The 27,874-nt window shown below is 54.1% G+C and overlaps 1 protein-coding gene across 11 annotated transcripts in view; it reads right to left on the bottom strand.

Moving 5' to 3' along the window:
• Positions 1 to 4,459: 4,459 nt before the first annotated feature.
• The window catches only part of DNM2 (dynamin 2), a 65,312-nt gene continuing 41,897 nt past the window's right edge, over positions 4,460 to 27,874 (bottom strand). For 4 of the 11 annotated variants that reach the window (XM_030545888.1, XM_030545892.1, XM_030545891.1 and 1 more), the window contains 7 exons: positions 18,193 to 18,306; positions 12,819 to 12,928; positions 11,837 to 11,948; positions 9,285 to 9,449; positions 8,630 to 8,856; positions 8,018 to 8,272; positions 4,460 to 7,100 (listed from right to left, as the gene is read on the bottom strand). In XM_030545888.1, coding sequence (XP_030401748.1) covers positions 7,031 to 7,100; positions 8,018 to 8,272; positions 8,630 to 8,856; positions 9,285 to 9,449; positions 11,837 to 11,948; positions 12,819 to 12,928; positions 18,193 to 18,306 — 1,053 coding nt within the window. In that variant the 3' untranslated portion in view covers positions 4,460 to 7,030. Of the gene's footprint in view, positions 7,101 to 8,017; positions 8,273 to 8,629; positions 8,857 to 9,284; positions 9,450 to 11,836; positions 11,949 to 12,818; positions 12,929 to 18,192; positions 18,307 to 26,161; positions 26,192 to 27,874 lie in introns of all 11 variants that reach the window. The other 7 variants (XM_030545884.1, XM_030545883.1, XM_030545886.1 and 4 more) reach the window with 3 other exon arrangements.

Genomic DNA, 27,874 nt, shown 5'->3' with positions numbered 1-27,874 from the left:
GCTACCGCCCTTGAGCCAGCAGAGGTGTGTCCTGTAACTCATGGGAGGGTGTGGATTGAGTTCACACTGCTGGCCCAGTGTGACAAACAGAACTGAGTAAAGGGTGGGTGAGGGGCTGGCCCCTTGCTCTGATATTCACTGAAGGTCTGGGGTTGCTTCTGCCCCAAAGGATGGGCATGAGGATAACTTCATAACCACCTAATGGCACCAATCTATCCACTGCCTTCTACCCATGCCAGGCTTCTGGCCTCCTTGCCCAGAGCACTTCGGAAGCGCTGCCTGCCTGGGAGGCTGTGTTAAACGACTGGATTAAGGCAGTATTTGCTCCTGCTCGTGAATGCTGAGGCCCCTGCTCCAGGAAAATGAAAGCAATGGTGCCCTGCTGCCAGGAGTTGTTGCAGGTCCTATCCCAGTCCTGGGCTCAGAGTAGCTCTTCCTAAGAAGATCCGTCCTCTCCTTTGTTCCAAAGCTTTGGGCAGGGACCGTTGACATCACTGGCCACAGGGCCCACCTCCGCTGAACCTCTGGGCTCTTGGTTTAGACTCTGCACCCCCAGGCAAATGCCTTGAAGCTTTGCTTTGTCACCAGAGCAGCGGAGGCTGGTTTTTAAATGGCAGTGCAGACTGGAGAAGAAATGACAGGCTGGGCCGTGCCCCCTCCTGCAGCTCCTCCATCAGGCCTCTCGCAGGGGCATGTTCTACACTTTGGCATCCACTGACTGAAGGTCTACAAGGCTAGCTCCCTGGCTGTGTTTAACCAACAAGCTCGTTGGGCCGGAGTCCCACCGGACCATTGCCGAGGTATCTAATAGCCACCAGGCTGAAAGGTTCTGCAGCTGGGGAGAGATTGGAATTTCCTGAGATGAAAGAGCCGAGGGGCAGGGAGGTTCCGAAGCCCAATCACCTAAACGCAGTGGAAAGGACTGAACTGGGTGAATGCTGCCTTCCTTTAGCCCTGCTCCAGCGCTAGACTAATCCGCAGGGAGCTGCATGTGGGTGTGTGACTAGGAATCCCGTTTCCCACTGTTCAGCTGTCTGTCTCTGCTGCTTCCTGCCCAGTTTCTGTTCACCAGGAGGGAGGAAATGGTGCTTTCGGTGACAATGTGGACCTAGAGAACCAGATCACCAACTTCCCAGCATTAACAGGCATGTAGGAAGAACGGGCTTAAAAATGTCCTCCAGATAGTGTTGCTTTCAGGGAACGGCTGGGTGGGAACTATAGCTTATAAATAAATGCAGAACCCAGATGTTCAATAAGGACCCTGCTCAACTACTAAATGCACTTAAAGTTCAGCTGGTAAACAACTGCTTGGGGCTGATGTTTCTACCCTGTCGAACCCGGCATGGGGGAGCGACTGGCTGGGCAGGTTTACTCAAGACAGAAGGGAAGGAGGTAAATCCTCAGCAGTCTGTATCTATAGATCACTGCCCATCCAGAGTAGTGAGCAGGCTGGGGCAGCCAAGGTCCCGCAGAACGTGAAGAAATAATGGGACAAAATGCCCTTTTCATAAACGCAACGTTGTGTCCTGAAGTTGGCGGGGTGAGGGTGGTAGGGAAACTGCCACTTAAAAACTGTGGCAAGTCACTGTTAGCTGGGGCCACTTCCAAGCTAGGGGGGCCTGGCGGAGTTCTTCAGTTCGATCACAAAGCATTTGCAATGACTGAGGGAAGAAGAAAATAGCACCTGAGTTCATCCTGAGCAAGCCCAGTCCAACTCCATGAGATCTTTGCTTTTCAAGGAGAGGATCGTCTCTCCACCTTTCCCCGACTCTGATTTCCAGAGGAACGGGGTATTCTGCTGGGGGGCAGGCTGACACTGGTGTTACATCTCTTGCACAGACTGTAGCGTTCACCAGGCTTTGTTCCCAGCACAACAGCCAGGCCGCAGCCCCTCTTGGTGCTTTAGGGGGAACAGAGATGGCGCTAGGTTCTCTCGTCTGGCCGGAGCTGAACTGTTGTCTAGATATAAAGAAGGCAGAATCCCCAGGAGCAGGTTCAAATGGGTTAAGTGATTGTGGCGGGCAGCGATGGTTCGCGGAAGAGGTGGCTCATCCGAAGAAAGGCCGGGAGGGAGCGGAGGGAGCCGGTCGCCTGGTCACAAGAGAGAGAAGAAAACAAACACCATTGAAAGGTTTCTCAGCTGGGAGCGTTGGTGGGGGCTGGCCGTGGGACAGGAATCGCAGTCCCAGCAGCTGCCGGCCCGGACTGGGAGCTGGTTACATCCACCTGCAGGGGCCCCCCAGACGGGAGCAGCCCCCTTAGGGAAGTGGTGGAAGGCCCAGCGCCTTGAACGCAGCTTCTGCTGTGGAGATCAGGCCGCGAAGGCTTGGTACTGGGAGTGCCCTACAGCAGAGGTTGAAGCTTTTTCTACCTAGAACTGTAAAGAGCTCACAGCAGATATCAGCTGCCTGGTTCTAGCTTCATCCTACTTTCTGCTGGGAAGCACAGAGGATGGCTGGGGTCTAGACAGTCATGACTAAGTGAATCACTGTGACTCAGTGCCTGACTCTGTGAAATGGGAGCAGCTGCCTTCCTAAGGCGCTTTGAGACCTGCAGCTGGGCTACAGCAAAGCATCTCTGATTGAAGTCAGGGCCAGACGGTTAGTTTTGCCCCCAGCAGGGTTGAGCTGGTTGATTTAAATCACCTCTTCCCCCTCAGCCTAGTAGGAATGCAGCCACCTTCCACAGATTCCCTCTTCCCTGGGGTTGGGTGCCTGAGTCCGAGACACCAGCCGTCAGTGACTCCTCAGACAGGCTCTAGCCTGACCCACGCGGTGATTTCCCTACCTTGGGCTGCCATGACTCTAGAGAACAGCAGCTGGGGAAATCGCCAACCAACTGCAGCGAGGCCCTGGGCCTGTGTGCAGAGACAAGTGACGTGGCTGGGAGTCTGCTCTTAGCCACAGCTGCAAATGAACGAGTGCAGGATTTCAACAGTCACCCCAGCTTCACACCAGGGGAAGCGCAAGGACCTGCCTCCCAAAAAGCAGCTGCTAGATGGCACCGAGTGGTGCCTAGCTAGACCCGAGAGGGGTTTCTTCTGCTATTGCAGGAGGGCAGGGGCTAAAGATTCCTACCCAGCGCCTGACCTGTGTTCCCCTGGCAGATACAACTCCATGCAGGTCAACCCACGCTCACTGGGAGACAGCACATCCCCCCTAGCCATGGACGCAGCTGCAGGCGCAGCGCTCGCCCACGGATGCCCACACTTGCTTTTCTGCGCAGGTTGGCAGTCAGCTTAGCCTCGCAGTGGAGCCTGTTCTTGGCAAACAGCACCATCCAGCGGCGGTTACAGCTTTAATCCACGGGCCTGCACCATTGTCTAGGGCCCAGCCTGCTCAGTTCTTGTGCAACTCATTCTAGCTACTAGTTCTTACAAATCCAGGCTGGTTTGCCGTAAGACTCCAGGGCTGCTGCGATGCCTTCCTGCCTGCAGAGAGGATGTTCTTTGGCCGTGGGGAAAGGACAGAGAAGCCTGACGAACAACCACCTAGTCAAGTATCTAAGATGTCCAGGTGGGGAGATGAGCCCACCCTTGCTTAAACCACCACCACTGGAGCCCAGCCCCAAGGCTGGCAGTGCAGGCAAAGTGACTAGGAAAGAGGGGGAGCAGTAGCTCACCCCAGCTCTTCACTCCCTGAGGGTTCGGCTTCACTAGTTATAGGCTGTGCCCCCATCCGCAAATCCAACACTGGTGCCATCCCTGCAGCCTCTCCCTGGTGGAGCAGGGTTGCTGCAGAAGGGATTCAGGCCCAGGGCTATGACTGGCAGGCGGCCCTAGAGCTCACCAGCAGCTCCCATGGACCTTAGCTGTGCCATGAAGTACAGAAGAGAGTAAGACTGGAACCCAACTGGAGTGGCTGCCAGATCTGGGGAGGGGAGGGACAGTGCAGGGTGTTTGAGAGCTGCAGGCTTTGAAGAGATCCCTGACAAGAGGAGGAAGAGGCTGGTTGATTTAAATGTCACCATGCAGCCAAAACCTTGGTAAAACTATGGCTGAAACCACCTACAATAGCACTGGCTGGATTTTTCCCAAGCCGCTGAAGGGAAAAGGGGCTCAGATCCCAGGTGATGGGCAGGTGTGTACTCAGAAGAGATGGTGTGGATGCTTGGTCTGTGCTTGTACAGACCAACAGGGTCCTCCTCCATGACCAGAGCGCCTCCACAGCAACAAAAAAAATGCTGCTTTCCCATAACATTGCAATGGGAACTGGGTCTGAACCGGGCCAGGGAGCCTTTTCAGAACCGCTGACCCTTGAGCTGGGTTGAGTATTGCCATGGTCACACAAGGAGCATCGGGACTTTCAGCCGTAGGTTCTCCAAGCTCCTTAGCATCCCTGGGAGGGCGTTACCGAGATGCTGCACAGCCCCTGCCCCCACACCCTTCAGGAACAGACAGAAGGAGAAAAGAAGGGAGGAGGAGGCAGAAAACACACCACAAAGCGCCAGAGAGACTTGCCACCAGCTGATTTTTTCCCTTTATTTTTTAGTTTATTAATAGGATACAGAATGGAGGCACTTACACAATCAAACTGAAGGAACAGGAGAGAAGTGGACTGGGGTTTGTAATCAACACGAGATGAGAGGTTCCAGAGCCCACTTCACACGTGAGAACACCAGGGAGAGCCAGCAGGAGGCGGAACAGAGGCAATTGGATTTTGTAAAAAACAGACAAGCAAAGGGACCACAGGAACCCCTGCGCAGGCAGCTTGAATGGCCAGAGCACCCATGGGAGCAGGCTAAGGGCTGCATTGCATGACAGCCTAGAGCAAAGCAGCTGCTGCTAGTGCAGGGCAATAGCTCTGCAGTCAATCAGAGCTTGTTACAGTGTTGAAGACAAGCAGCAGGCCAGGCTGCCCCATGCTGGAGCCAAGTTTTAATGGCCAGCAACTTGCTAGGCATGGTTTTGGTTTGCAAGTTTGCTTTGTGAAGACAGCAGCATGGCTGCCCGGGCCATGCTGGCTCGCACTCCGCCACCGTGCCGTCTCCATACAAGCATTAATGCTTTTGGTTACCACTGCCTTCACTAAGGGGACCCAAACTCCAGAAAGCAGTTCGGGACCCCTCCCGCCACACAGGAAGGGGAGAGGCCATGATGAAGACAGGCTCTTTGAAACAAAGGTTATTTAAGGCAGGCTGGTTTGTGGATCTTTTCCCTAGTTCTCTGGCTAGAGGATCTTGTTGGGCAAAGTATCAGCTCTACAGGTTCTCAGAGAGCAGAGGGTTGGGCTTGAACTGGATTAAAAAAACCCAAACACCTCAAGATTTTACAATTAATAGTCTTTAAAAATATATATTTATATATACACATGCATGCGTGCACACGCACACAGCCTCTGCTTCCGGCCCCAGGGCGGAGTGCTCTGCCAAGACACTGCTCTCAAGCACGGCTCGAAGGAAGGCATGGTGTGTGGAGAGGAACAGAACCTTCCACAGCACGTTTCCAGTTGCTAAACTCACTCCCCCATGAAGAGTCACATGCCCACAGTGCAGCAGAGCCTCTCTCTGCCAGGCTAGATCCATGTACATAGCACTGTGGGCATCACAACCTCCCTTCCCTCATCCAACAGGAGTCACATGTTCTCCACCTGAGGTTTTAGACACCAGAGCCTGTTACAAGCCAGTGCTGCCCACCAGCAGGAGGGAAAACACATCTGGTCTTCCATGGACGTTGGCCGTGGAGCTCCTGGGAAAGTTTTGCTCCTAGAAAGGCTTCAGACAGGCCTTTGTCCACAGCCTGCACTAGCCCTCCAGCCTGCCCCCATCTGTCCAAGCCCTGGCTTTCGGTTAGAGACACTCGGCTGCTCCAGCTAGCCTAGGACCCTGGCCATGCTGAGAACCAGCAGAGCAACCAGCTGGTGACAGACGTTGCCACTGCCCCCTACAGGTCTCCCTTATGCTCATTCCATTGCCCATTTGGGGCCCCACCTGGCTTGGTATTTTGCTCATCAGATTGGGTTTGCTGAGGCTCAGTGTTGTATTCAGCCCAGGGCCCTTCGGCTAAGTGCCTTTTTCACAGAACACCATCAACGTTTGTCACTTACTAGCTGAACAGACACCTCAGCTGGGGGGCTGGGCACAGGGGCAGATATTGCAGGAGGAATACCTGAGGTTCGCAATCAACCAAGCACCTCCTGACAAACCTGAAGAGTCTGCTCCCATTTGCAGTGAATTAGATGTAATTAGCAAATTGCTATCTGCAGTCCCATTATTTCTCATAGAAATCTTCCTCCACGCTACAGAACTGAAATACAGCCTGTGATCAGATTAGCAATCGAGTTTAGGGAAGGGCCTCTCGGGGGATCATTAAGTGTTTTATATAGAATATATTAACAATACAAAACAATTCTGGCTGGCTGAGGGGGGATGGAAGAGGAGCCAGAGCTCTACACAGAAATCTGATCAGCCTGAATAGCAGGAGTTTAAGGAGATTCTGTGCACAGAGAGAAATAGGCCAGTCTGTTTCAACTGCCTTTCAGAACTCCCGTCTCTACTTCATACATTCAGATGATCCCAAGGCAAGAACCCAGCTGGGGTTCATTGTGTTATTCAACAAAGTGCAAAATTCAACCCCAAAAATAGAATCCTCTGCTTTTTATTATATCGTTTGGGGGGGGGAGGGAGTGCTGATCTGCGCTGGGGCATTCGTTCAGAGGGGTGGTGGTTCTCCTGAACCAACCCCCCTGGAGTGTAATGCCCGTTACCCACTTCCTAGCTTGGAAAGAGCAGAGAGCTCTGGGTAGAGGGGAGGGACATCAGGACAAGGAACACAGCGACTGTCCTGAACAGAGGCCATTGGTATTTACAAGAAAGGAGCCTGCTGCGCTCATCCCAGAGGAGTCCACCAGGCTAACAGGAATTGGCCTTGGCTAGAACCACTCTGCAGAGCTGACCACAGTCGTAAGGTTTTTTTGAACAAGAGATTGGACATGGGGGGGAGGGGGATTTCCCCTCTTCCTCCCCGCCCCAGACAGCAGGTGTGGGGCAGCCGCACCAGGCACACAGGAGTCACTAGCAGCCCCCCACGGGGCTAGTCTAGCAAGGAGGGCTCAGCTGTTCGGATAATGGTTGGCCGGTTCGGTGCTGCGGGGGGTCTTCTGCTGCAGAGAGAACAGGAACAGAGGTGAGAGCAGTAGGGAAGGGGCAGCACAGGAGTCACCGCCATGGGGCAGCTGGCATCCTGGGCGCTGTGCAGACAGAGGGCTAGTGACAGCCGTACACTGGCAGGTTCCCCCGCCAGCCCTGGAGCCAGAGGGCTCCGTGATCCTGTGCCTGGAGCAGATTACTGAGGAGGGCTGGTGCAACACCACAGGCCTACTGTCCTCTCCCAGCACCACCCTGCCAGGGCGCAGGCTCGGCTGACTTCAGAGCCTGCTGCATGATGCCTCGATGGCCTTTGTGCTGCTGAGCTGGCTCCACTGTCCAAATGGGACCCTGGCATTTCCTGCCTGGTGCTACCCCAGGGCACTGGTCCAGAGGCTGTAAAGGGAGGGGGGTTGCAAGGGCTCATCCAGGGGCACAAGTGACCACATCTGCTCAGCATGAAATGGAGTCAGGGCAGCTCTCGCCCCTGCTGGGTCAGAGGCAAACCTGACACCCTGCCCTTGGGAGCTGCCTCTGGACTGGACATGTGAGGGCCAGTCAGGAGTTTGGCTGGAAGGGGGAGCTAGTCACCTGCAGAGGTCTCAGGGCACAGTGCCTGATGGGAGGATGGACACACACCTGAGGGCAGAATTCGGTCCTTTATTACCAGCAATCAAAGCAGAAATAGCTCAGACCTGGCCTGAGCTGCCAGGCTGGGATCCCAGCTCTGGTGTTTGAGACAAGCTCAGCACCTCCCACAAGCCACGTGATCCCAGTATGGCTCCAGCTCTGGTAACAGGAGAGCCCTACCACCACCCTCCATGCTGGCAGGTCTCACGTCATCCAAGATGGACTGGAGCCCCAGCACTGAGGCAATTGCTGCAGACGTGCCAGGAGGAAGAGGAGCCACCTAGTGGGTCCAGGGATCTCTTACCTGGGCACGCCCGGGGGAATGCCAGGCGGAATACGTGCCGGCCGCGATGGAATCTGAGGAGGGGCTGAGAAGGGATCATTATTAGCAGCAAATACGTTCTGAGGTCCAGGACGCGAGGGGATGGGGGGAGCAATGAAGGAAGAGATGCTCCCTGCAGGGGCAGGGATCAAAGGGGGCCCTGGAGTTGGGCCCCTCACAGCTGGGGGCCTGCCCGGCGGCAGCACGGTGGACGTAGGTCTGCGCTGGGGCGTCGGGCTGCAGGGGAAAAGAAGTTCAGCAGAATGAGTCTCTCCACCCTCAGCGACAGTTAGGTCTTTATCTGCCCCTCCTCTCCACCCAACTGTTTCCAGCACCCCCCGGGCAGGAGGGTTCTCCCGTTCCGAGGCACAGGGCAGCCGAAGTCACTGGCCCAAGGTTGTCTAGGGGAGTCTGTGGAAGAGCCAGGAACAGAGCCCAGGTCTCCAGTTTGCCAGGGCTTTACCCACTAGGCCATCTCTCCTTGACCCCATTCCCAACTCAAATAGCTCCTTGCCCCTTCCCCCTCCCAGTGCCAGCATCCTCGCTTAGAAGCAGCATGGCAATAGTCTCCCACCCCACCTGCTGCCCGGTTACCTGCTCCCACTCTGCAGCCAGGCATCATCCACGGGCGGCGGGACTGGCGTGGAGACCGTACTGGTGCTGATGTCCCCGATGATGTGCAAGGCCTCCTTCAGCGCATGGTACATCCGCAGCATATCGTCCCGCCTCTGTGCCTGGTCGGCCGACTCCTCCATCAGGCTGTTCTGGTCTGCGGAGGAGTACAGGTAGGCCAGCAGCTCCGAGTGGATGAAATCCTTGGTCTGCAGAGACGGGAGCAAGGGAACCAACATGCAGATGGCTGTTAAGTTTGAGCCCATTAAGCCTGAGTACTGCCTAGTGGTTAGAGCAGGGAAAGCCAGGAATCAGGTCTCCTGGTGTTATTCTAAGCCATGGTCACTGGATTGCTGTAGCAGTCTAGGACAAAGCCAGAAATCAGACTCTGGCCTTACACTGTTTACCCCTTGATTTTGGTAAGATGGAGTGAAGACCAAAGAGTCATTAAAATATCTCAGCACGGGAGTATCTGGTGCAACTGATCTTACTGCTGGTGCTGAAAGGAGTCGTGTCCCCTGTGATAAGCCCAGAGGTTCCCCCTCTAACGAACAGGCCATGGCGAGGACAACACCTCTCTGTGCCCAGTGATGTGGTGAGGAGGGCGGATCAGCTGGCCCAGGTTCAGCCCACTCACATTGTTTATCATGAGGTGCATTATGGTCTTTGGCATGAGGTCCCGGATGGACTTGTTGATGATTCCCACATAGGAGTCCACGAGGTTCCGGATGGTCTCCACCTGGCGCTCCAGCTGTGGGTCCATGGAGAAGGTGTTCTCTTGGGCCCCATCCTCATTCTCCACCTGCCCGGGTAAAGCGGGTCAGTCACTCAGGGATTCTGCAGACGCCCAGCTTGGAGCTGAGCGCATCACCGAACTTCCCAGCTCATCATTGAGTATTTAGAATCAGGGGGTAGCTGTGTTAGTCTGTACCCATGTCATGGAGTCACCGGGCAGTGCTCTGGAACAGCTCCCCACAAAGCCAGGCAGGACTTTGGGGAGCCTCCTCTCCCTTGGAGCAGACTGTCTGCAGGGCAAGAAGCTCACACAGCTTCACCTCCTGGGTCTCTCCTTGGAGCATTCAGCATCCTCTGCCCCTCCGTGCGCTTCCCACAGCGAGCCCACCTCAGTGGAGTCCTGGGGAAGCCACAGGGTCCTGCACCCCCACTTTGCAGTCAGACGTGACTCTCAGCCAGCCAGTAACACAGAGGTTTATTCGATGACAGGAACAGGGTCTAAAACAGAGCTTGTAGATACAGCGAACAGGACCCCTCGGCCGGGTCCATTCTGGGGGGCAGAGAGCCAGACCCCCAGGTCTGCCCTCCACCCTTGACCCCAGCCAGCTCCAGACTAACAACCCCTCCCAGCCCCTCCTCTCTGCTCAGCTCCTTTCCCGGGCCAGGAGGTCACCTGATCCCTTTGTCTCCAACACCTTCAGCTGGCACCTTTGCAGGGGAGGGGCCCAGGCCATCAGCTGCTAGGAGACAGAGTGCCAGGCATTTAGGTGCACTGGCCCTTTGCTCTGCCAGATACTTAAGAACTGCCATGGGGACACTGAGGCACCAACACAGTATTCAGAGAAAACATTCAGAACATTCCTAGTTCATCACAACCCACAAAAACAAGGAGTCCGGTGGCACCTTAAAGACTACCACATTTATTTGGGCATAACCTTTCGTGGGTAAAAACTCCACTTCTTCAGATGCACCGAGTGAGAATTCCATATAATTTACAGATGCACCAAGTATATTTATGGCTGCACCTGAGGAAGTGGGTTTTTTACCCTCAAAAGTTTATGCCCAAATAAATTGGTTGGTCTCAAAGATGCCACCAGACTCCTCGTTGTTTTCATCTAGTATTTGTACTGCAGTAGCATCCTGAGGGCCTCACTGGGTAAGGCACTCTACATACCCACCCCCACCCAGAGAGCTGTTTGTGGAGGGACTAGCAAATTCAAGGGCCCAGCTTGACACTAACAGGCCGGATTTTCAGAGGGAGGGAGTTCACTTTGCAAAAGTCAGGTCCCATTAAGGGGGTCTTAAACGAGGCATCCCAAAAACCCCACACATCACTTTTGACAATCTTGGCTTCATCCTCCTCTCTCCGGAGCAGAGGCTGCCATCACAGTAATGAACTGCCAACGAGAGGCAAAGGAGGTACATCTGCCGTTGGCGAGGAGACATGGTAGTATGGGAGACGCTGTGGGCTCATGAACTGGGACTCATGACGGCTAGGGTCTAAACCCAGTTCTGCTACTGACCTACTGGGTACACCTGGCCAAGTCACTTAACCTCTGCGCCCCCGCGCCCTCTGTCTGGCCTGCTCAGACTGGAATCTCTTTGGAGCCTGGAGCTTTTACAGCATTTAAGGACAGAAGGGACCATTCGATCACCTAGCCCAGCCTCCAGGATAGCACAGGCCAGAGAATTTCCCCAGTTATTCCAGTCACTTGTGTTTGGCTAAAGCACAGATCACAAACATGCAGCACGGAGTTATTTGCTGTGGCCTGCCAAGCCTCCTGTTCTCCCCCCCCCGCCCCGAGTTATTTCCTGCGGCTGCCAAACTCCCCTCACCTGCTGCCCACCCTTCCTCCCCAGCATGCCACGTTCCTGCTCCTCTGCCTACCTCCAGGTGCTTCCTGCTACCAAACAGCTGTCTGGCAGCACTTAACACTTTCCAGGAGAGAGGGGGGAGGAGCGTACTCAAGGGAGGAGGCACAGAAGAGGTGGGACAGGGGTGCAGATTTGGGGAAGGGGTCGGAATGGGGCCTGATGGAAGGGGTGGGAAGAGGCAGGGAATGGGGCCTGATGGAAGGGGTGGAGTAGGGGTAGCGGTGTGCGCACGAGACAGAGGAGAGTCAGAGATGCGGCCCCTTGGACCAACGTACTAGCCCTCATGGTCATTTGAGTTTGAGATTCCTGCTGCAGCCATAACGAGGGAGAGAGTTCACCACCTCCCCTGAGAGCCTGCTCCAAGGTTAACCACTCTTCCTATGCCTCTGTGCACTGGCCGAATCTCTGCTAGGGCCTCTAGATATTACCAGAATACACCCAACTCTGGCTTGTCCCGTGTTGGGAACCTCTGCTATGAGTCAGTTTTTGACACTCCGGTACTTGTGGCTGCTGGCAACCCTCACAGCGGGCACCCCCCAGCCAGTTCCAGGACATCATCAAGGAAAAGGCAATGTTTACTTGGTCTTTCTCTGGATAAACACCAGCCCGGAGGAAGGAGGCTTTCCAGCTGTCCACATCTTCCTGGGAGTCACAGGCCAGCTCAATCTGACGGAGATCTTTATACACATTCCTAGGCACGAACAAACAGCGGGGGTATAATCAGAGGAAAGGAATTCCACAATCATGGCCTGGCGGGCCAAGTCTATTGTTGGCCCAGACCAGGCAGCCCAAGGCCACTGAGAGAATCCACCACCCCGCTGCAGGACTGGACTAGATGAGGCACGGTGCTAACGCAAGGCCTCAGACTGGGAAGTCTGAAATCCCTTCAGAAAGCCTGTGTAAATATTGGCAGCTTTTCCTTCCTCCTAGGATAATCCTCATTAGATCACAGCTGCTCCCACCTCCCACACGCCACCCACCAGGCACACTCCCCCTGGCTAGCCCAGCACGCCACCCGCTGGGAACTAAGCCTGGCACACCACCTGTCTCAAGATGAGCGCCCACCACCTCAAACGGAGTCAGTCGAATTAACCAGTACGGCAAGTGATCCAAGCGTTGCCAAGCACAGAAGGGCTAGGGCAGGCTTTTCCAGAGTGCGGGGCACTAACCCAAAAAACAGCTCTCCAAAGTGGCTGCTTTAACTGGAAGGGGAAGAGAGAGAGTGTTTCTTGTTGCCATGCAAAGGAAGCCTCCAAAGCACAACCAATGCAATGACTTGAGTTTGAGAGAGCCTGAAACAATTGCTGGAGAGGGACGAGTTGTCCCATTCACCAGCGATGACTGTTAACTGTCTGATCTTTGGAATACCAAGAGCACACAAGAAAGGGGCCGCAAGACATGAATCTCCTCTGCCATCTCTACGTACAATCTACGCTGCGTGCCCAGCTGGTTGGGATAAGGCCTCCCCTCGTGGTGGCGCTAAAGGGTAGGTGGCATAACTGCTTGTTTCCCTGATGGGTTCAGGCAAAGATCCCTCAGGCTCTGTCTCCACATCCCCTACCTTTGCTCCGTGTTGAAGATGGCAAAGACGTGTTTGTTAGACATGAAGCCCTTCTCCACATCCCGGATTTTCAGATTATCCAAGGGCAACATGTATTTCTTCTCCTTTTCCTGGAAGGGGGAAAAGGACAGGAATGAGCGTGAGCTAGGACCTGGGAAGCGTTTCCTCCCCAGTCCAGTTACTCTCCAACACCCCCACAAGCTCTGCGGTGGGGGGTGAGGGGAAGAGGGGAATCCATCCTCTGGCACACAGTGAAGAGTGGGTTGATTCCCTCAGCCAAGTGGACCAGGCTTTTCCTCCACCTCACAGCAAACCTTGTTTGAGGCACAGACTCATTTTGGCTGAGCTACTGGGTTTGTTCATAGGAACTGCCAGTCCAGGGGCTCCATCTAGTCGAGCATCTGGACTCTGACAGAGGCAAGTACCAGCTGCTTTCAGAACCACCACTGTTCAGGAGACGGTGACGGGATAACTTGCCTCCAGGGAAAGTTCCCACCGAAACTCAAATAGTTTGGAAACCTTGATGCTTCATTTCCACTGAAGTGCAGGGACACTTAGCTCTGCAATGCAGTTCTCTCTGGATCAGGGGTCGGCAACCTTTCAGAAGTGCCGTGCTGAGTCTTCATTTATTCACTCTGATTTAGGGTTTCATGTGCCAGTCATACATTTTAGCATTTTTAGAAGGTCTCTTTCTAGAAGTCTATCATATATAACTAAGCTATTGTTGCATGTAAAGTAAATCAGGTTTTAAAAATGTTTAAGAAGCTTCATTTAAAATTAAATTAAAATGCAGAGCCCTCCAGACCGGTGGCCAGGACCCGGGCAGTGTGAGTGCCGCTGAAAATCAGCTCATGTGCCAACTTCGGCACACATGCCATAGGTGCCTACCCCTGCTCTAGATCCAGGCTGACAGACCCCCGCCCTAGCAGAGGTGTCTAAATTATTAGCCACAGACTAAAAATGTCTTGCAGATACTGCTCCACATGGTCCTAAGGGCCCTGGGCTTAGTTAGTTTCAACATAAATGTTACCTTTCTCTAAGGAGGTGCTAGAACAGAGACAACGTTTGTCAGGAGGGGGAATCCAGTCCCTTACAGGCCCCATGGGTAGTACTGGGACTTTATGCTAGCCGCAGCACAGCTGTAAACCCATTTTGCACTGCAACGGCCGTATGAGGGATGGACAGCCTAATGGAATGCATGCGAGTGCCCTCCGAGTCCATGTGTCTTTCCCACTCCCCTTCCAGGAGAAGGGGAGAAGCGGTTTTAGGAATTTGGCACAAAGGACACTGCTTATTTAACAGGCTGCAGGCCAGTGAAGTGAGGGGCCACCCAACTGAGTCACACAAGCCGTCTTGCTGCCGAAACGCCACATCTGGAATTGTTTATAACTCCAACTGCCCTGTGTCTCCAGATGCTGCGCGCACACAGCCCCAAAAGTGACGTTCTCCTTTGTAGAGAGGCCACGAACCTAAACCCTCCCCCCACAGCCACCCCCCACCCCTCCGTATGATTTCCTGAAAAACCCACAACTTTTTTCCAGACTGGATTCGGTTGCAGACTTTGCCACGTCAGACAAGACAAAGCGGATCCTTTTCACCGAACAGCTTCTCTTATAAAAACCCAGGAGGGGGAAAAAGGGAAAAAATAAAAAAACACCACCCACAAAAAAGATGGATGCCATGAGAGGTTTGAAACTGATTCCAGCCCAGCCTGCCCAGTGTTCAGACTACCTGTTCAGGAGGCTATAAAGGTGTACAGTAGTCTGCACATTGGTTAGATTGGGTTTGGTAAAGCGGCACCCAGGAGCAGCTCAGCGGACCCAGGTAAGGTAGGCAACATATGCAGCTGTTGGAGGCTTCGCTTGCCCTCATTTTATCGTCAGCCTTGGAGCAAATCTTTATCGTTAACTGTTCTTATCAGCTAGAATTAACCAGGTGCATTTCTTATGGCTGCTCCAGTCACAGATGGGTTAGTAGGACTGATGTTTAAACCCATGTTGCTTTATGGTTCCATATTTAATATGCTTTCCCTCACATTTGCCTAGACCAGTGTTTTTTTTAAAAGTGCTTTTCCAGCGCCAGCGGCTGCTGGGTGTTTCTGGAAATTCTCTGCAAGCAGCAGCTCATTTCTAGTGGCATGGAGGGTAGGCAATTTGTGCCTGCTGAATACAGAGCCTCATTCATCTGCAGCCTGCTGGTTCTCATTACCCACAGCAGAGGGGCCAGACAAGTGCCCCCAGAGAGGCCTCCCCACAGGAAACGGGCTGCCTGGGATGGGGGTAGGGGAATGAAATGTATCAGTTCTGCATGTTTCCTTCTCTGTTAGGAGGCAGACTTAAGGTTTCTTAACCTATCTAGATTTACAGCCTCTGTGAGAAGAGGTTAATCTTTGCAGCTTCCTTGGAAGATAAAAGGACAAGAACAAAGAATGTCTGGGTCTTCTTCGGGTAAGGGCGCTGCCTCCTGGAGCTGCTCTTAAACTGTACTACGAGACGGGGAAATAAAGTTCTGTTAACATCTCCTTTTCTGAGCAGCATGTTCACAGAAACGGGAGCCCCCCGCTCATGATCTCTCCTCTGCCCACTGGTCCATCTCTCTCCACCCAGCCCTGCGCCAACGCCAAGCCACTGGAGCCTGGCTGCAAGACGGGTGACATGGGGAGGGAAAATATCCGTTTTTCAGACTGCGGGGGTGGAAGTGCTGGAAAATGTGAGTGCGGTGTGTCTGTTCCAGACACCGAGGGAGTGGTGCTTAGAAGGGACGCTGCCTCTGCTGCTTCTTCCAGCCCCTGCAGTTGACAGGACCACAGGCTAGGATACGGCAGATACCGCTTCTGTTCGAAGCTCTGGCCCGAACTTCCTAGCCAAGAGGACTTAGCCTAAAGAGGCACCAGCTTTCACCAAGACCTGCCAGACTGGTGTAATGAATTTTAATTTCCAGGCAGAATCAGGGGAAGATGGGGACTGATCCAGTGAGTGTTAGGGAAACAGCATGGCCTAGTGGCCCGAATACTGGCTGGGGGACTCAGGATATCTGGATTCTATTCCCAGCACTGCCATTGGCCTGCTGGGTGACTGTAGGCAAGTCACTTCCCTCCCTGTGCCTCAGTTTGCCCTTCTGTACAATGGGGCCACTGATCCTGACCTCTGAAAAGCACTAGTAAGAACCAGGTGTTATTCAGTAACAATTCCTTGCGTCCAGTCGTCCGAGGGGCCCCCCAGGTTGCATGACAACATGGCAATTTTGTGCCCACACAGTAGTGATGCAAATCCCTCTGATCTGACAGGTTACTGCATTCTGAACACCCCAGCCGCCTGCCCACACCACACATGGCCATCTCCGCTTCTGAGTGCCACTATCCCTTCCTCCAGGGACCAGGAGAGACAACGAACAGCTTGGAGTTCAGTGGATCTGGCGCATTAGTGGCCACCTTTGTTGGGGGCACCCAGCCAGCCAGTGGCCAGCTACTGCCAAGCCCAGATCACGTTTGTCTAAACCTGAAAGCACTCCCTGTCCGCTCGAATAACCACATGCGGGAGGCACATGGTGCCACTTCAGCACGTGGTTACTAACCCAGCAAGAACCTCCTGAGTGACTGCGGACAGGATGCTGCCAAGGGTGAGTTTTCAGACACTACCCCAGAATACACTGAGCCCTCCCAACTCTCACGGGCTCCGAAGCCCCACAAGATGGCAATGAATGCAGAGAGGTTTTACTTGAGCAGCCTGCCCCAGGACACAGCTATGAAGCGTGTCAGATCCACACTCGCCAGTGGCTTCCCTTAGGTTAAGGCTAGAACTCAACAATGAAGTGGATTCCCCCACCGATTTTTACTTGGTGAAATTCACTCCACCTCCCGTACCTTTCTGGCTCTCATGCACCGGCACAGCACTGCTATGTTTAAACCCAAATGACTGTTCCACAGACACTAGTTATTAAAAAGCCTCCTAAATCTCTCTGAACAACCCTGCAGTGTCCCTAGCTGCAGTGACCAGGAGAATTCTGCATCCTGGGTTATTTCAATTTCCCTTGTTTAGGGCACACGTGCACACACTGGATTTGAACTGTGGAGAGCTCCCTATGGGCGCAGTTCCCCTGCAGATCTGAAATCTTCTGTATTTCAGCGTACGTCGGTTCAGTTGAGGTGAGAGGGGCCCTGTTCTCTCTACTAGCCAAGCGGTTAATGATTTTGGAAGCTTCTTGCAATGCTGGTTACATCAGACAAAAAACCACTGAGACAATGGGGTAGAGACGTGGTTATGATGAACTGTTTGGCACTTGCAGGCATCGCTGCGTGAGATACGCTGCCCATACCAGATGCAGTCTCCACTAAACCAAGGCAGCTGCCTCTTGTATGAGTCCCACTAGCTCCACTTCTTATCTGCTGTTTACACAACTGACAGTTCCCTGGGAGCGTCTGGAGACATGGAATGTGCTGGCTGGGACCCTGCTGATTGAGAATGGCTGCCCATACAGTGACAAGAAGTCTGGGTCTTATTCCTGTGTGCACTTTAGCACACAGGGAGATGGCCGGGCATCACTGACAGTCCAGCAGGGTCGTCCATGCATTCAAACCCAGCAAAGCAAGCCAAAACACGAACCAGCCGACTTTGGGCCCAGCGGAGGTCCACACTCCCCACACCCCAACTATTCCTGAGGGGAGTCAGCCAAACTTTACCACGCTGGATTTGGGAGAAGGGTATGAGCCAAAGCATCTTTTGGGACTAGCCCATGTTCCCCTCGGTTTCACAGGCAGCTGAATTTGGTAACTCCCTGCCCTGCCAATCCCACATGCCCCCACCACAGCCTGGGTCCCGTGGCCATGCCCACCAGCTTGCTCAGAGGGCAACAACTGGGTTCTAAAGCAATGGCGGGAAAGCAGTTACTGGCAACAGGCCCAGAAGCTCACAATGAACACAGAGGTTTTACTTTACGAGTCAGCCCCAGGACACACTGTAATGAAGCGTGTCAGACCCACACTCACGATCTGCAACGGTGAACAACTCCAGGGGAAGTGCCAGGAAGTGGCTGCTCAGTCATGTTCTTCTAGACATTCCCATAATGCAGCTATAATACAAGGGTTTGAATCCCAGGGCTGGTTGGCCCAAAATCTGCCCCCACCCCCAGGGTTTCTATAGTGATGGTACAAGCTGCAAGTCAACCCAACAGGTTTCACCAGCAGCAGTTTAATCAGAGTATCAGGGTGGGAAGGGACCTCAGGAGGTATCTAGTCCCATCCCCTTAAGGAGCCGCTCCTGGTGGTGAAGTGGCAGGAGATTGTTCACTATGTGCAGAGCAGCAAGGCAGAATGCCCCAAGCCTTACGCTGATCACAAGCACCACCTTTTACTGTCACCAACCAAGCCAATACGCACCTCCTCATCTTTGTACCAGGACAAAGATTCTGCAGTCAGCACGAACCAGTACTCCTTGGAGCCTCCTTTCATTATGCTGATGTTGTTAATGGTCAGCCAGCCCCTGCGGATTACCTGGAGGAAACAAGAGGAGTGGGAAAACGATGGGGCAGGGGAGAGAATAGTTTACAGGCTAGCTTGGAATCCTTATTTTCTGGCCACCCTTTCAACTTTAGGCTGCCTAGAGCAGAGAGGGGTCTGGGGCTCTGACCCCTAACATGCTGCTCAGCGTTAGCCTGGGCCCTACTTTCCTTCTGAGTCTCGGCAGGAGAGTCTGTGGGTAGCGTCTGCCCCATGGAAACCAACCAGTGCTAGGCAGGGAAGCAGCCCCATTCCTCAGAGGGAGCCTGGCACATTTTTCCAGCAAGGAGCCCAAAGCGAGTTTTACCAAGAGTAATAGGACAGGCCTGCAGATTTGACCATCTCAGCTGCATTCACACCCAGATTATAGCTCCCCAGGCAGTGGACGGGGCCCCTTTGGGAAATCCTCCCAGAGAGGCACAGGCCACAGCAATGCTACAGTAGTTATCCCATGGTGCTCCTGCCAGCCGTCACCAATGGCCTGGGTCACAGAAATCAGAGCAGATGCACTCAAATTGTTATTGCCACTGCTGTATTATCGAGGGGAGGGGAGCCTGAGTTTATAGGCTACCCGGGTACTACTCACCCAGGGGACCAAAGAGCTTTCTGGAAATAAGCCAACCTTAAGGGGCAGGGCACAGACCCCCTGAATAGCCAGTCCAGGAACGAGGGTATTTGTTCCTCTCATCCCCTTCAGAGCAGGATGTGAGTCCACAGAACCGTGCACCCCCAAGAATGGCCAGGACAGCACTATGGCTAGTTTGAACAGGGAATGAGCATCTCCCCTCCCTCCATTCTTTCGCTCCCCAAGCTGCACTCACTCACAGCAGGAAGCACAGCTGGCTTCCTTCGAGGATGCCCTGGACTTGCCACTAGAAAGCCTGTGAAACCATCACTCCTGCATGGCCTTTGGAAAGACTGAGCCTCCCCAAGCCAGTGCTGAGTGACACGCGTAGAACAGCCCAGCAGCACGGGAGCCGGGGCCAGCCACACAGTGGAGCAGCACTTCCCAAGTCCAGCTTTGCAAGCAGCACACATTACGAGACAAGGAGGAAGCGCTGAATTGTCTGGAGGCTTTTCCAGGGCAGGCAGAAGCATTTCCCGTCACACACAATGAGCAAACAGAGGCCAGCGTGACTCAGACCTCTCTTACGCAGGGCAGGAAGGGACCTTCTAGGTCATCTGCTAGCAGAGGCCGCCCTGTCATAAAACCCTGCTCATATACTTAGCTTGATCATAAATTTTGACTGGAAGGGGACTACTGCTGGCTGGCATCATCGCCCCCATGCAGCATTAGGAGAAAGCCAAATTACAGCTGCTAGTACTGGCTGATCTGGTAGCATGTACCATCAACTCTATTACTAAGGCTCTTGATAAAAACTCAGGCACTGTTCTCTCCCTTTTGTCTTCCCACCGAGGAAAAAGTATCTGGAGACCACCTCAAAGAACAACCTGAGTCTCTGCTGCTATAATCCCAGCGCTCAGAAATCTATCGAGCCAAATTCATCACTGCTCGGAACACAGCTCGCTCTGCTGAAGCCAAGGGAGGATCTGGTCCTAGAACGTGGGTTTTGTCCTGGAGGCAATGGAATTCGGAGAGCAACTCCTAGCACTGGGTTCCCAAGAACAGCCGATGGTATAAAGTAGTCTCCAGTCTGGACATTCCATTGTTTGTCTTTATTATCTCTTGCCTTTGTTGAAGTTTTTCATAACTGATCACCACAAAGGCAAATCTTGGCAGCCCCCGAGGGCCACTGAAAATTAGTGTCTGAAACCAGAGAGTCATCATTAGTCCCCCTCTCCAGACAATCTGTGATGAACTGGGAAAGTTCTTAATGTTTTCTCTGAATACTGTGTTGGTGCCTCAGTGTCCCCATGGCAGTTCTTAAGTATCTAGCAGAGCAAAGGGCCAGTGCACCTAAATGCCTGACACTCTGTCTCCTAGCAACTGATGGCCTGGGCCCCCCCCCTGCAAAGGTGCCAGCTGAAGGTGTTGGAGACAAAGGGATCAGGTGACCTCCTGGCCCGGGAAAGGGGCTGAGGAGAGAGGAGGGGCTGGGAGGGGCTGTTAGTCTGGAGCTGGCTGGGGTCAAGGGTGGAGGACAGACGTGGGGGTCTGGCTCACTGCCCCCCAGAATGGACCCAGCCGAGGGGTCCGGTTCGCTGTATCTACAAGCTCTGTTTTAGACCCTGTTCCTGTCATCGAATAAACCTCTGTTTCACTGGCTGGCTGAGAGTCACGTCTGACTGCAAAGTGGGGGTGCAGAACCCGGTGGCTTCCCCAGGACCCCGCTGGGGTGGACTCGCTGTGGGAAGCGCACGGAAGGGCAGAGGATGCTGAATGCTCCAAGGAGAGACCCAGGAGGTGAAGCTGTGTGAGCTTCTTGCCCTGAACAAGTCTGCTCCAAGGGAGAGGAGGCTCCCCAAAGTCCTGACTGGCTTGGTGGGGAGCAGTTCTGGAGCATCGCCCGGTGACTCCGTGACAACTGGTGGCAGCGGCGGGACGTACTGCACCCCGTGAATGGCGCTGCTTGCAGTAAGTGACTGGGGAGCAGTAAAACAAAGGAGGGATAATGAGGACCAGGCGTGCTGAAGGCTCAGAGAGGGACGGTTTCAGGGGGCGGTTAACCTCTGGGAGTGTGTGACCAGCGAGAAGGACTGTTGGAGTAACGGGGTCCCCCTGAGGACTGCAGCGAGCAGTCTCAGGGGCGGAGGAGCTTGCCGCTCAACCCTGGGAGAGAGAAGGATTTTGCAATAGCAGGGTTCCCTGGGGGATTGCAGGAGCAGTCCCGGGCGGAGGAGTCCGCAGCTCGACCCTGGCAAAGAGGTGGTGATCACGAGAAGGGCTGGCACACCAGGGGTTCTTCCTGGAAACCATGGGGGAGCCAAGAGCACACAGGCCTGTGAGTCCAGAGCCACTTGGGAACGGTGAAGTGATGGCCTATCACCATCTCCTTGAGAAGGACATTGTGATCCTGTGCACAAAGAGAGGGTTACGCATGGGGAAATTCACCAAGGCACAGTTAATCGTGCAGTTGAAGGAGAAGCACCGCTCTGAGGAGCAGATTCCTGGCCCAGATGGGGCTACAAGAGAATCTGAGAGCAGCTGGAGCATCAGCCAGGCATCCCCGGGAGTCTGGTCCCCAATCAGACGAGGGTCTTCACGATTGGGTTCCCCATCAGGAGACTGGAGACGGATGGGATGGGAGCAGAGCCCGAGAGAGCGAGAGGACCGTGAGAGAAAGCAAGAGCCCGAGGAAAAGCTGCATGAGAAGTAGCAGCAGCGTGGACTGGTGATGGTGGAGCAGAGAGACATAGGGGGCTGCCCAGGGGTCAGTGGGGAAACACGCCCGCAGGGGCGAGACCCTGGGACAGAGAGAACTGTGGTGGTGCAGCCCCAGATGCCGAGGGACTATGGAACCTGGGTGAAGTTCCCTGGGGTGAAGCCCCTCGCCCTGCCTATGGCCCAGATCCCTGTGCAGACCCAGAAGGGGTCGGGCTGGCTGGTAGTTGGGGTTCTCCAGGATATCGGCTGGGAGGCCCTGTTGGGGGGTGACTGTCTCCCCATGGGACAGGATCCAGGCCCCGCTCCTGTAACGGCCGAGGGTTTGAATTCAAATCCAGGGAACCAATTGGCTAGGATTGAAATGGTCAGTGAAAATGCAAATAACCTGGCTGGCAGGGGGGAGGGGCTGCTGGGCTCAGGATACCTGCCTACCTGTAACCAGCCCCCTGGGGCTGAGTGGGAGGGAGAGATGCTCCCCGCCCCCCTGCACACCGGAGAGGGGGCTCACTCTGGCTCTGATGCTGTGACCAGAGCAGAGAGCTCGCTGCCTGCCCCCACTGGGACAGCAAGGGCAGCGCTGAGCACGGGGGGAGCTGAGATCCCAGCTGAGTGGGGGGACACCCAGGCAGGGCAGGTCAGCTGCCAAACAGGTTTGCCTGGTCCAGACGTGCTGCTGGGAAGTGATTACACAGCAGGAAGGGAGCTACCAGGGACAGGGCTCAGGGGGGCTGTGACCCCAGGTCCAGCCAGCGAGAGGGAGCAGGTCCCACTCCCTGCCCCAGCAGCTGGATCCCAGACTGAGCTGCAGAGGGATCCCTCCTTGGAGAAGCTGAGGGAACTTGCTGGCCACAGCACTGCAAACCCCCTTGGGGAAGACTGCAGGGACAGAGTCCTGCAGGAGGAGGGATTCCTGTACCGGAAATGGGCTCCCCAAGGGGAAGTAGAACTGGGGGGAATCGGGAGACAGCTGGTGGTGCCCCAGGAATCCACAGGGTTCTTCCCTTTCGAGCTGCTGGATGGGAGGAGAGTGAGGGGACCCCTGAACCTGAAGAGGGAGGATTGGATGAAGATGGGGGAAGACCCCCGGGGGGGATCTCTTCCCTGAGGTGGGAGACAATCTCCCCATCAGGTGTTCCCCATTCAGAGTCATTGGGAAAGCAACCCAGATCCTGGAGAGAGAGGTCAGGAACATCCTGGCTTTAGATGGGATCCAGCCATTTTACAGCCCATGGGCCTCACCCGTGGGGCTGATCCCAAAGGAAGACAGGAAGATCTGGTTTTATGGGGGCTATCAGAAGCTTAAAGCCATCACAGTGTCCGATGCCGACCCCATGCCTAGGCCTGGGGAGATTCTAGACAAGCTGAGAGGGATGGAGAACTTGGCCCTGGCAGACACTGATAACATGTGCATCTTTAGCCAGACCTGGGAGGAACAGGTGTCCCAGGTGAAGAGGGGGCTGGGCTGCCTCAAGGAGGTGGGACTGACGGTAAAAGCTGGAAAGTGCAAGGGGGGACGGCAGAGGTGTTGTGTCTGGGCCACAAAGTGGGAAGAGGCTGCCCAAGCCCAGAGCTGGCAAAGGCCAAGATGGGGGCTCTTAACCAAGGGAGCCCGAACCACAGACCAGAGTTCTGGGAAAAGACCCAATCCCAGCTTGAACCCCAGGGGTACTGGGGTGGCAAAGGGTGTGGGCTGCATAAACCTTCCCATATGCGGCCTGCAAGTGCCATCAAGAACACCCGACCTAAGGGAGGGCGTAAGACTGGACTGTCCTGGTGTAACTCACACCAAGGGATGGGAGAGATGCTGGAACATCCATGGGAACCTTTGTGGGTTCGAACTTCCCCAGGTCACTGGCTGAAGTGACCTCGCTCAGTTCGGTCTCGAAGGGGGGAGAGATGTGACGAACTGGGAAAGTTCTTAATGTTTTCTCTGAATACTGTATTGGTGCCTCAGTGTCCCCATGGCAGTTCTTAAGTATCTGGCAGAGCAAAGGGCCAGTGCACCTAAATGCCTGACCCTCTGTCTCCTAGCAACTGATGGCCTGGGCCCCTCCCCTGCAAAGGTGCCAGCTGAAGGTGTTGGAGACAAAGGGATCAGGTGACCTCCTGGCCCGGGAAAGGAGCTGAGCAGAGAGGAGGGGCTGGGGGGGGTTGTTAGTCTGGAGCTGGCTGGGGTCAAGGGTGGAGGACAGACCTGGGGGTCTGGCTCACTGCCCCCCAGAATGGACCCAGCCGAGGGGTCCGGTTCGCTGTACCTACAAGCTCTGTTTTAGACCCTGTTCCTGTCATCGAATAAACCTCTGTTTTACTGGCTGGCTGAGTCACGTCTGACTGCAAAGTGGGGTGCAGAACCCGGTGGCTTCCCCAGGACCCCGCTGGGGTGGACTCGCTGTGGGAAGCGCACGGAGGGGCAGAGGATGCTGAATGCTCCAAGGAGAGACCCAGGAGGTGAAGACGTGTGAGCTTCTTGCCCTGAACAAGTCTGCTCCAAGGGAGAGGAGGCTCCCCAAAGTCCTGACTGGCTTGGTGGGGAGCAGTTCCAGAGCATCGCCCGGGGACTCCGTGACACAATCCCATTTTGTTTTGTACCAAAAAAGCCTTGGGGCAAAAAAGCAGCTCACTGCTCAGCCAACAGGGCTAGGCTGCGTCCTGTTACACTGATCTAACTCCAGTGACAGATGGTAGCACTGGAGACTACCATGGAACGGCAGAGCCTGCTCCAAAATACTTGGCAAGGTGATAATTTCCTGGTGTTTCAGATCAGGAAGGAGTTACTCAGTGCCTTCTGGGCCCCTTCAGTGTTGTCGTGCAATAGCCACGGAGGAGAAGAGCACTGCAGGTTACTGCCGATCTGTCTAAATACAACAGATCTCCTTCCTTTGCCTCTGGAAAGTCTTACCCTGTCTTGTTACGCTGCGGACAACGTTACTCTACATGCTTGTAACTCTATCTCAGGGTCTTAACATAAAGGACTATTGTGAAAACCAATGAGACACAACTGGCCCAGCCCAAAGACTACAGCGCATGGATACCAGATGCAGGGCCGGCTTTAAGCACTGCGGGGCCCAATTCGAAGGAGCTGCCACCGAAGTCCCGCCGCTGTCTTCAGCGGCAGCTCAATCGCCGCCGCAGAGGAAGGACCCTCCACCGAAATCAGCAGCAACGATTGAGCTGCTGCTGCCAACAGTGCTAGGACTTTGGCAGCATCTCAATCGGCTGTCGGTGCCTTCGGTGGCATTTCGGCAGAGGGACCTTCCTCCGTGGCAGAGATTGAGCTGCTGCCGAAGACAGTGGCGAGACTTCAGCGGCAGCTCCTTCGGGATGTTGCGTGGGGCCTGATTCCAGAGAATCGGCTGAATCGCCCTAAAGCCTGCCCTGACCAGATGCTAGTCTTCTGCTAGTCCTTTCTGCCTGCATGACCCATTTCCAGATGCCAAGTGGACCCAATCACTCAAGTCTGAGTTTTAGTTTCCATTAGATCAGGCCAAACGGCCTTTAGCAGCTCTCTGAACATTAAGGTTACCCAGATGCCAGTGAATCTTTTATTTCTGGCCTGCTGAACTCCCCAGGGTAGAGGATTGCCCAGGAATAATGAATAGCAAAACCAACGAGAGTGAGTATGAGAAGCCTGCTATAAACAGCCATTTAACAAGCATCAGATCCTGTAGCAACACCACAGGCTTGGTGAACCCAGAAGAGATTAGGCTGGAGAACTGTTCTCTGGCCCAACACTCCATTGCTACAATATCCCAAGAATTGGGCTTTAACAGATTCTTTTGAAGTTCTTTTAACACATTCTATTTTGCTACCCCACCCGCTTTTAAAGAGCTCACAACAGGATTGATGATCACTTAGTGCCTAGACTGCGCACTTCCAGCGGAACAGACTCCACAGCAGTCGGCCGTAGGCCTGGACTAAAGTCATCCACAGGGACATTTAGAGGGGCCGAGATGCTTCGACTGTCCAAGTAGGGTTGATCACAGGAACATCGAGGCTACGGTCACTCTATCCAAGTGCTCTGCACATGTTAGTATCACCCTCCCGATTAGTAACGCACAGACACTAATGAACGAGCTTTCAGCACGTCGCTAGAGGGTTGACTCAAATCAGCCCAACGGATGGATTGGAGGGGGGTAAGTGACCCAGGTGGTTACATGGAGAAGAGTTAAACAAGCTAGATCTCGGAATTTCTTTGCTATCGCTTATATAGGAGCCACCTGTCAGCAGCAGCGATACGAGTACCAAGAACTTGCGGCTGAGAATCTGACTAGGGCAGGACTTTAGTTCATATTAGCTTCTAGCACCAGAATTAGTGTGTGAACAAGAGAAGCCATCGGTTCACGCCATGATTGTTCCAGATGCTGCCTGGGAACCATTGTCAAGGGAATCATACTAAGGCTGTTCTCACTGCCAGTGCTGCTCAGGTGGCTACCAACATAAAAGCCACAACAAAGGCAAACATGTTACACACACACACACACACACACACACACACACACACACACACACAAAGCTCAGGGCGTCGGCAGGCACAGGCTGCTAGAGCTAAAACTTAACTCATACAGATTTTCTGGCGGAGGGAAGGAAGGAGCCCTGAAATCGAGATGGCAAAAAGGAAAGCAGGTTAAAGATTTCACCCCTTAGATTCGCTCCCTTTTAGGTTCTCTTAGGTTTGAGATTCTGATTCCCATATAAACAAATGTGAATTTGGTTTTAAAGGATCAGAGGCAGAAGAGTGGAAGCAGGGCGTTTGACAGGCAGAGAGAATTAGAACGGAGTTGGCTTGTAGGCACAGCGCAGAGAAACAGGGCTTGGGTTGGTGGATTAGTGGTAGATCCAAAGGCTTAAGCCTGGCCTCCTGGGAAGGCAATGATCAGCACTGGGGAAGGGGAGAGACAGCTGTTTCTGGAGCAGCAGTTACAGGGCTGGGTAGGAGAGCTGTGGCAGCAGAGGCCCAGACGTTAAGGGATCAGTTACATAGCATGGAGCTAAGAGACGTTTTAGCAGAAAGGAAGGACTTACTCCTGGGAGCCAGAAATGCCCTGTTCTAATCTCAGCTCTGGCACGGACTAGCTGGGAGGCCCAGGGCACCTCCCTGCCCCTGACAAATGGGCGAAGTGAGACACCATTACCAAGCCAGCTCCCAGGATGGTGGAGTGGATTAGCTCGTTTGTACAGCATTTTAGTCACAGAAGCAGCACAGCAGAACGCCCAGAAGGAGAGTCCTTTAGAGACTGAATACTTCCCCATTACTGATGAGTGAGACCCCACCAGGGAGCACACGAAGCTCGTTTCTGGGACTGGCACGGCAGGCAGGATCCCTCTGCAGAGATGGACTGGAGCATGTAAATCCAGCTTTTGCCTCCAGCTTTGCACGGCTCCAAATCAGAAGCAGACCAGTATGATTGGCAGCTTACGTCCTGGATAATCAGATCTCCACCTTCCCATCACCGCATTACAATCTGCATTCTTACAGCCAGCGATGGAGGACCAGCCGTGAGGGGACCAAATTGGAGACATGGGAGGCAACACACAGGCCCTCTGGAGGATTCACTTAGTGCTTTGGAAAGGTTCATGAGATGCCACAAGAAAATGGAAGCAGCAGAACTCCGGGAAACTTACAAGATGACTACTGATGGCTGAGATAGAGGCTTGTAAGTTTCCAAAAGTAGGGAGGAGTCAAGCTGAGATCACTAGAGGGGTATCTGGGCCAGCCCCTCAGCTGGTGTAAGTGACTGTAGCACCAATGACTAATGGGGCAATACCATTTATGCCATCTTCATGTGGGCAGACTTCCCCAGGGAGAGCAAGAATGGGCACTGACTCAACTGTGGGAAGGGTTGGTTTGTCTCATCAGTGACCCCTGCATCAGAACCTGCCTTCTTGCCCCTTGCAAAATGCCACTAACCCAGGACGATGTTTGACGGCAAGCAAAGCGTTCTTTATGCCTGAGCTGCTGAGGCTTTCACTGGGCTCATTAGATATCCCGATGTTCCCACGATGCTTCTCTCCTGGGAGCCTCGACCTGTAGATGGTTCAGGGTCCCCTTGGTTCATTTGCTATCCTTAGTGGCAAGGCACGCGATCCCTTGCTAGCTGTTTCTGTTGGAGGATCCCCAGAACAGTGCCAAGGGTTGCTGGAATTCCATAAGGGTACGTGTCATCTTCTAGGGCCAAAGCCAAATTCTGGGTTGTACACTGAGCCACTACAACCTGGAAGGGGACCCACAAAAGGCTCAAAACAAACCAGTCAGTAGGGAAACACACTTAAAATCCC

Source organism: Gopherus evgoodei, unplaced genomic scaffold (assembly GCF_007399415.2).
Source record: "Gopherus evgoodei ecotype Sinaloan lineage unplaced genomic scaffold, rGopEvg1_v1.p scaffold_40_arrow_ctg1, whole genome shotgun sequence".
Taxonomy (NCBI): Eukaryota; Metazoa; Chordata; order Testudines; family Testudinidae; genus Gopherus; species Gopherus evgoodei.
Note: the sequence above shows the minus strand (reverse complement) of the source record. Positions and strands in the feature narration are given on the sequence as shown.